This window comes from Zingiber officinale, chromosome 11A (assembly GCF_018446385.1).
Source record: "Zingiber officinale cultivar Zhangliang chromosome 11A, Zo_v1.1, whole genome shotgun sequence".
In the NCBI taxonomy this organism is placed as follows: Eukaryota; Viridiplantae; Streptophyta; class Magnoliopsida; order Zingiberales; family Zingiberaceae; genus Zingiber; species Zingiber officinale.
In genome coordinates this window covers 2990615-3000328 of record NC_056006.1, presented here as the reverse complement: position 1 = coordinate 3000328, position 9714 = coordinate 2990615, and the positions used below count along the sequence as shown (strand labels likewise).

Sequence of the window (9714 nt, the reverse complement as noted above, 5' to 3'; positions counted from 1 at the left end):
AGAGAGTGTAGTGAGAAACACTCAGCATTTCACGTCATTCGTATATTGATAAAGGAGGGCGGCATTCTCGAACTTGAGGGGGTGATCCTCTAAGTTAGTTGACCCTGCGTATTCCCCGATCATTAGGGGATGATAGTGCTTTGGCAGTCTGTCCTCCAGTATCTCTTGGGAAAACGGCATACTAACCCATTCAAGAGAGCCACTAGCCATAGGGGCTTTTCCTTTACGTAAATCCCACGTGGGCGTGTCTCCAGAAGATGATGCTTGGGGTCGTTCGTCTCAACCATATGTTCAGGTAGCATATAAAATAGCGCCTGGTGATATGCGGGTGACTGTGGCACGAGCGGTAAGTTGACTGGTGGAATATAGGGTGGCACCAGGCTAGTCATCGAAGGAATTGGCTAGCACTCCATTGGACCTCCCACCCGGGCCCTCATTCAGTGTGTGGGCCTATTGTTAATGTAGCAGGATCGTGCGATAAAGTACCGTTGGTTGCTTCTTGATGTTGTTGCCGCATCAGCTTTTGCACTACACCGTTAATTAACATTTCTAATTCCTCTTGTGTCAAGGTAACCGTGATGAGTCATCCAGCTTCTTCCATCTCTCTACTTCAAATTCAGAAAGTTACCCCAGATGGTGCAAAATTTGATCCTGTCTGAAATCGAGGGAGATGGCACGCTGGGTAGGTGGATGTGTTGTTGACTGATGTGCATAAATATTATGATCGTTTATGCATGTTTTAACGCACATTCACTTGCTTTATACGTACATATTCTTGTATGATCACCTCTTTTATCATGTACTCATCATATATACTCTTTTGTTCGGATATCTGCTCTTTGTTTGGTTTTGTGTTGACAGGGACAACTTTCGAAGTAAAAACAATGATTGTTGACGCACCGGAACGAGCCATAGAACACGGTCGTGTAGCGTTTCTTAAAGGAGTCGGTCGTGTGACCCTACACAGTCGTACGAAGCTGATAGAGAGACAAAAGCCACAGGTCGTGCAACCTTGCACGGCCGTGTGACCTGTCCAGAATGGAGAAAGGCACGGGTCGTGCTAATTGGCACGTCCGTGCAAGAAGAATAGTGGAGGAAGAGACATAGGCCGTGCCAATTGGCACGACCGTGCGATCAAAGCCGAGAAGAAGAAAGAACAGGTCGTGCCAATTGGCACGGCCGTGAAACTTTGGCCAAGGGGAGAAAAGAGGAGGCCATGCCAATCGGCATGGCCGTGCAGAACACCACCTAACCTGGCCGTCACGGTCGTGCCCCTACTTGTGTGCGTCGCCCAGCTCTCCAAAAAGCCCTATTTCCACCTACTTCTCTCCCAAAAGCTCTCTCCTCCACACTATATCTCACCAAACCCTAATCCCCACCTCTAGAGCTTATCTTTACTTAGATCTACACCTAAATCTAACACTTCTTCAAGCCAAAAATCCGGAAAGAGAGAAGCAACTCCCCTATTTCCCTTCTTTCTCCCCCTCTCCCATCCTCAAGATCCATCTCCACAAGGAATTCTTCAAAGCCTTGCACATCATGTCGCAAGAGACTTCGTCGAGGAAGCGGTGGATCTGGCGAATGAGATGCGCCCGGAGGCGACAAGGGCAAAGGGAAGGCTTCTTCTTCAAAAGTCAAAGGAAAAAGGGTGGCACGCGACGAAGGTAATGAAAACGGGTTTAATATTATTTTTAGAAATCATGAACACAAAGCTAGATATGATATCCTTGTCGCTAGGAAAATTACATGTACTAAATATATGGATCCTATTACTATGGATATGCTTGGAATTAGAGATGATGTAGATTAGATGATTAGTTCTTTAGATTGGAATGATATCATGTACGCCCATTCACTGATTTACCCCCGCCTAGTCCTTGAATTTTTGAGCTCGCTTGCTATTAAATTTTCATCTAAGGATGGGGTCATAACTTTTAGGATGATGAATAAAGAAGTTCGGTAGACTTTTAGTGATTTTAATAATTATTTTGGTTTACCCATTGGTGGTGCCCGTGGATTTTATTATGAGATTAGATTGAATGAATTTTGGATGTCAATAACTGGATCAAAAGACCCTTATGAACCTTCTAGAGCTAAGGCATCCCGCATGCAAAACCCGACCTTTAGATACCTTCACCAAGTGATGAGCAAAACGATCTTTGGTCGAGGAGAGATTGATGGGGCGGTTAGAAAGGTAGAGCTCTATTCTCTTTGGGTGATGTTGAATAAAGTAGATTTTGATTCCGGATTTCATTTTTTACAGAATTTATTGAGAGCAGCTAAACCATCTTCGGGGATGATAGTGTTTGGTGGATTGATCACCCAAATAGCATTCAATCTGGGTTGTGAGCTTGATGGATTAGAGGTCATTCATGGTAATGACAAGATCAACATCGATTCTTATCTTGCAATGAAGATGATTTGTCGGGATGAGAATGGGTTTGCCTTCCCTAGGAACACTGGTTTTTCCATTACCCCTTCCTTGCCCCGAGCACACTTTAGTTCGCAACCCCGTGAACTAGGTGATTATTGATTTACACCCCGGAACTGTTCCCTCCATCATAGAAGAAATCGAGTACCACCAAAAGCCCTCGTCATCAGGATTCCCGTAGCCTTCCGGATTTCCGGAACCTCATAGGCACTCTTTTGCCTATGGCACGAGACCCTCTAGATTTGATTTTTCTGACTTCTGTGCCTCTTTAGACTCCCTTCATGAGAAGCAAAATACCCAACAACAATTGTTGGAGGGTCACTTCAAGTTATCTGACGACTAGTTTAGGGAGATACAGGATCATTTTCAGTTTGCTAGGGACTTTCATAGTCAGGTGATAGGGTTCGTTCAAGACTATGACGTTGACCAGGAAAGAATGAGGAATTTTATGGATGATATGGATATCACTAGACAACAAGTAGATGCCCTTTATCAATATCATTAACACCTTGGGCATCTTCCTGGTATGCCTAGATTTCCCCCTGGCACAAATCGGGGACCCCCTTATCCCCCACCCCCGTCACTGTATTGATTTCATCGAGACAATGAAAAATTAAAGTCTGGGGGGGGGGGGGGGGGTGTTGTGTCTGCACAACCTGAGTCGAGTCGAGTTTTCTTTTCGTTCTGCATATTTTATTTTTCTGTTATGCATATTAGTTTGCTTGTTTATTCATTTCATATTTCTATTTGCATATCATTCACACTTTGCTTTGTTTATTCGTTTCATGTTTCTAATTTTGAGGCATATTTGAGAACATCAAACCTTCTACTTTTTTCTATTACTTGTCTGATAGCAAAATGACTAGTATTTTCTTATTTTATGTGTTGTCAAAATAGTGTTAGTATGTTTGGTGTATCTCCTTTCTCTATCTTTAGTAGCATGAAATAAGCTAAATATTATATGGAGTTTGTTATAAGTTTTGGCCTAACCAGGATCTTATTTTCACTACACTTAAGTACTTAAGCTTGAATAGTAGAAATATTTTTGAAATAGTTATGATTCAACCAAATTGTTTAGTACTTTTGTTCCCACGGTGATTTCTTACTTACATTTTGATTATTGGATGACCTCGGATCATGGAAGCTCATTTGGGAAAATCTATATCCCAACTAGTGCTACACTATAGCACCAAAAAAATTGATGAATAAGGGATAAAAAAATAGTTATCGTGAGTGGAAACTAACAATTCACCCTTTGAGACCGAGTTAGGTTACTGGGGAAATGAATGTTATGTTTCTCTTGATTCCGAGTAGTATCCTTTGAGACCTTGTGTAATTTAAGGAAAACGAACCAAGTGTGTGGCAGGTAAGTATCTATCACCGGGAACATTAGGAACTGAATTGTATGACGACTTAACTAGGACAGAAAATTGAAACTTGAAGAGTTTGAGTTACTTATTGCACCGAGCACAAAGAACTTTTGATTAGGTCATACTTAGGTTACTCCACAATCGTGCTTATCAATGAAACTAGTTGATAGAGTTAGGCGAATGCACTAGGGATTATGAAACACTGCTAGGCGCTCATGAACATAGTTTGTAGTGTTTTGCTTGAGGACAAGCAAAGGTTCAAGTCTGGGGGTGTGATGTGCGTAAATATTATGATCGTTTATGCATGTTTTAACGCACATTCACTTGCTTTACGTACATATTCTTGTATGATCGCCTCTTTTATCATGTACTCATCATATATACTCTTTTGTTCTGATATCTGCTCTTTGTTTGGTTTTGTGTTGACAGGGACAACTTTCAGAGCAAAAATAGTGATTGTTGACGCACCGGAATGAGCCAGAGAACACGGTCGTGCAACCTTGCACGGTCGTGTGGCCAAACAGGAGAGGAGCAGTGCACGGTTGTGCAACTCCTGCACGGGCGTGCGGCCAACCCAGAGGCAGATTAGAGCATGGTCGTGCAAACCTGCACGGTCGTGCCCCCCACGATCGAAGCCAAGCAAGGCACGATCGTGCAACCCTACACGACCGTTCCCCAGCAGCCGAACCCAAAGTTGACACGGTCGTGCCAATTGGCACGACCGTGCAATGCGGCCAGAGACAAGAAAGGGTACAGTCGTGCCCCCGTAGCCACACCCTAGCCTATAAAAGGGTTTTAACCCTTTTCCTCAAAGGGGGGAAGAGTCGGGAAGCGAGCCATCAGAGAGGGAATCGACTTGGTGCTGTTCCACGCCGTCCAGGACCTCTGTCCAGCCATCCTTCATCACCTCATCAACCCCAAAAGCAAAGGATTGGATCCGAATATCACTCGTCGTCTTTGGATAAGCGTCTTTTCTCCTTCTCTCTTCTTGTTCGAGAATTGTATGTTTAACATTATGTCTTCGGATTTTTCTCCGGCGTCTATGGAGTATATTCTTTGTTCTAGGATGAGGGAGTAGTTATGGATTGGTTTGATGTAAGACTCATACTTATACCTCTATTTCATTGGATGATTTCGCTTGCTTTGTTTCGACTACTCGATCTCTACATTGTGTTAATTGATTGTGTAGGAATTGTCTATCTCGTAGAGAGAATATCTTAGATCGTACACCCGAGGGGCCCTAGTGACAGGGATAACCCGTTCACGGACATTTAGGATACTTCCTTGAATGGAGAGGCAACTCCTTCACAAGTAAGTAAGAGACCAAACTAAGTTCCTTATTTCTATCCTTAGTTACACCAATTAGAGTAGTGTTCTTGTGATCTACCAAGGCACCCTAGTGACAGGGGTTAACCGTAACAGGATTTCATAGGGATCTTCTTTATTTGGTACCTAAGAATAGATACTTCAGCTTCCGACGAATGCATGTTGATGGACAATGAGTAAAGGATAGAATGTGATACATCAATACCACCACAATGAAATCGAACTTCTAGGACTCTTCATAAACCAAGTATATTACCTCTTCCTTACTAGTTCTCGTTTCCGTTTCCCAATCTTTTCTCTTTAATTAGATAACATACAACCATTGTTAGTTTAGCTAATCCTAAGAGAGTCATCGCTAGTGCTTATAACCAATCTTCGTGGGATCGATAATCTTTATTACTGACAATGAATCTGTGCACTTGCGGAATCGTAACATTGACTGGAAAAAGACTTTTAGCTGGCAAGGAGGGTGAGAAAAGCCTAAGAACTGCGGAAAAAAGGGACTCCTACTTCTTTTCTACACACAACAAAGAGAGAAGACAAACATCAGTGCCCAAAAAATAGAGGAAAGGTCTCTGGCGAAGGTCCTCTAACGCTCAAGTCTGTATCTCAACCGAACAGAAAAATGGAGAGATTAATAGTGGAAGTTCGCGGGTATATGAGACTATTGTAAAAGCGTACCTTTCCAATATATCACCTCTATAATCTCCACAATCATAAGATGATAGAGAATGTCGAGTATCAGAAACTGTTGAGTAAGGAAATATATATAGTTAGGGAGGTATATAATCACCGTTCGAGGATAATAAATTGTATTCTCCAATAATTATGATACGTGACAAATTACAGAAACTGCGAAGGATCGAACCACCGGCTGATAAATAAATGAAGGACAAATAATTGAACGGGAAAATAATAATGGAAAGAAACAAAATAAACGTGCAACTTCAAAAACAATTAGGATATATTTGATAATGGGTAATATAATCAAATATAATATAATTAAACGCGGCAACTTCAAAAACAATTGAAATGGAAGGACCATTTACTGATAAATAATTAACATGGGAAAAACGTGAGATCACTTACTGATAAAGAATTGAAAAAGGAAACAACTTCTACCAATAATGTACACCAAAGACCGCCGACAATTAACAAGATAAGACTTATAAAATCCCATATTGATATAAAAAAAAGTATAAAATCCCATATTAATTAATCTTATGCTCCAATAATTATGATACGTGACAAATTACAGAAACTGCCCACCGGTTGATAAATAAATTAAATGGAGGACGAATAATTGAACTGGAAAATAATAATGGAAAGAAACAAAATAAACGTCAATGTTGTGAATAATAAAAATAATTAATTAAACTAGATAAGTCTGGAATGACCGATCCGATTTTACAAGAGTTTTTTTGACAATAATACTTGTGGCGGTGAATTAGAAAATGATTTGTATGAAATCCGTCCACATGGGATGACATGTCGGCATATTTAGCCTATAAATATTGCTTCAGCTTCTTGCAATTTGGTATCGAGAAAAAGAGGGGTACAAAGTTTAGAAGAGATAGTGAGAGTATTTAATTTGCTTCTATACATCATAATGGCCTCCTCTTCAGTTACTGTTTTCCTGAAAGATGAGAAGCTCCGGCAGCTCGCCCAGCTAATTCGCAACCACGAAGTTAACAACTTATACCACATAACTTTCCAAAACTTAGGGGACCAACTGGAATACCTGAGGATGAGCAACAATAACATGACATCCGTTAACACACTCCTGGACAACTGCAATGCGATAGTGATCAGGTACAAGGACGACGGTGTTCGCCGGCCCATCGCCGAACAGATTCTTGCCTATACAGAGCACTGCCTCAACAACGCACTTCAGCTCATCAGGAACTACACGCTGCGAAGGAGCTATCTCGACAAAATGACGGATCACCAACTGCAACTCTTCCAAGCGCTGGAGGAGTTGGACACTTCGAGTGGAGATGCTGTGCTTGATTTCACCGAATCCATTCAGGAACACGACCGATTGGTCATGAGCTACATGAGGTTGAATCTCAACTCTCATGCTTCAGCAGAATTCTCAAGATATCTCAGGAACGTCGGCATTGGCTTTGACGAACTAGTTCGAAGGTGAGGTTAATTAATTAGACATATATATATCTTTAATTCAATTTAATTTTTATTGTATGTATGCAGTTACCAAAGTAGGCTTGGGTATACGGGACGGTTTGAGGACTTGGAAATAGAGCAAAAGCTAGAGGTATACGCCGCAATAATTGAGGCATCGGGCCGGCTAAGTGTGTTATTGCCTGAGCAGGGGAAGGGAGACGACACAGTACTGAAGGCTTCGTCGATAACATATCGAGAGAAGAAACCTAATTATGGTTCGGCAGCCATGTTCCTGATAGATGTGGGACAGATAATCTGGGACGTGTATTCGTCGGACCACCCAATCACGACGGCTACGAGAGAGGCCTTAGTTCTGGCAGCAGAAACAGGTGGAGCAGCTTTGGGAAAGCTTGTGGGAGTTGCTATAGCGACTCAGTTAACTGGTCAAGCAGCTACTACGTTGTTCGTCACGGCCGTCGGACTAATCGGAGGATTTGTGGGAGGTTTTATTCTTGGAGCCGTTGCTGGCTTCTTGTTCGATCGGATTTTCAGCTCCGGTGGGCAAGCCGTCCTTCCGACTGATGGCTTTATCGTCTATGTTGCTACCATGCCTAATGGCCACGACTTGGCCAAACAAATTGCCCATATTTAAGTTAATAATCAATACCACCAGACAAGTAAGTAAATAAATAAATCTGTTTTTATATATATACAATGATACGCTGGTGGTGAAATAAAAATAAATATTCAGTGAGAGGAATAGAAATTCCCATGTATCTTTAGTTGAGTGTGTAATCCAAAGGCTATAGTACTGCCTGAGCTTTTGGGAAAAATATTGTAATATCGTATTCCAAATATATATTAATTTTCATCTCTACAAGTATCCAATTTCTCTCTCAACTCTATAGTTTTAATTAGCACCCAATTACCTATTATGATGTATGATATGGTGCATAGTGAGGGCCCCCTGAGAGAATGGGGGATGGATAGTTAAAGTGATGTGGCTGGTCAATAGTTAAGGTGACGTGATTATTAAAGTTAAAGCAATTGGCCCAAAGTGGATCAGACCAATCACACCGCCAATGTTTCATTGGCAGTTTCTCTCAACCAGACCATCACCCCTAGGAAAGAAATCCACAAAGTGCATGGAGTTATGATCAAATCTCAACCGGCCCACCACTCCTCGAGAAAAATGCTCATTGTTGGAGCATTTGACAATAATGATTAAATCTGAGTTTTGATGAATGACAAATAGATTAAAGTTAGAAGTGTTGTTGATCCAACCTTGTTACCGAGTGTGCAGGGTTGACTAACTTGATGGGTCAAGAGGACCCAACACTAGGCAGAAAGTCCGATCAGGATGTGTGATTTTCGATTGGCGAAGTCCATATGTGAAATTCTGGCAGGATGAAGTCCGAATGTGCGATTCCGATAGGAGATTAGGATGTTCGATTCTCGGTTGGCGAAGTCAGGATGTGCGATTCCGACAGGAATACCTGGTGGGTCAGATTGGATGTTGAGAAGGTAACTCAACACTTGGTAAGTGAAGGTAAGTCACTAGAGAAGAGTAACTAAGTGAGGACGCGCCTCGGTTGAGGGAACAATAAACATCGGTTCAATTTAACTCTATTTCGGAAACCTAAATTGAGACCCTGACTAGATCCTGGTCTAAAAGACATGGTCTAAGTTATAAATTAATCATATCATTATTGTACTAAGCTTATTTTGTAGGTTTTTATTTGTTGTGTTGGACAAACACGTTTTGCAGGGCAAAAGGAGCAAAAATTATCTCGGGTGAACAGTACTCAAAGCGTCTTCCATTCGACGGAAGGCGCCTTTAGTACTATTCATGAAAGACACCTTTTGTGCTATGGAAGACGCCTTCTATCGGATAAAATCTGACTTCATTGACGATAAGGATCAACACTTTTTGGGATAAACTTTTATCTGCGGAAGGTGCCTTCAGTCCTATGGAAGGCACCCTCCACACCTTATAAAAGTGCTGATCGACCAAGCATTCAAGATAATCTCTGATACAAGCTTCTATGCGTCTGATTGACATTCCGACTGCTCCAACTTCCTGCTGCTGCCCTGCTATGACTCTGCTACGCCCGACATGTTGGGACCGAAATGTAGCTAGAGGGGGGGTGAGTAGCTCGTCGCGATCTCGTGCTTGTCGTTGCTTGCTTCTTGTGAAGATGTGCAGCGGAAAATACAAGAACCAACACAACAACGCTAACTCTAGAGATTTACTTGGTATCCACCTCAAGAAGAGGTGACTAGTCCAAGGATCCACACACTCACGCACCCTCCACTATGAAAACACTCCTTTACAGTAACTACCGTAGGCGGAGAAGCCTTACAAGCTCATAATTCAACAATAAGAAAGAAAGAAGCAAAATACAAGTAAATCTTACAAGATTACAATAAAACCCTAACTTCTTCTTCTTCTTGTTGCAACTC

General features: G+C 41.8%; 1 protein-coding gene across 1 annotated transcript; it reads left to right on the top strand.

The window, feature by feature from the left end:
• Nucleotides 1-6641: 6641 nt before the first annotated feature.
• On the top strand, nt 6642-8134 carry LOC122031736. The gene is made up of 2 exons (XM_042590835.1): nt 6642-7272; nt 7339-8134. The coding sequence occupies exons 1-2, from the start codon at nt 6737-6739 to the stop codon at nt 7901-7903; spliced, it is 1101 nt and encodes a 366-aa protein (XP_042446769.1). The 5' UTR covers nt 6642-6736; the 3' UTR covers nt 7904-8134.
• The last annotated feature ends 1580 nt before the right edge of the window (nt 8135-9714 follow it).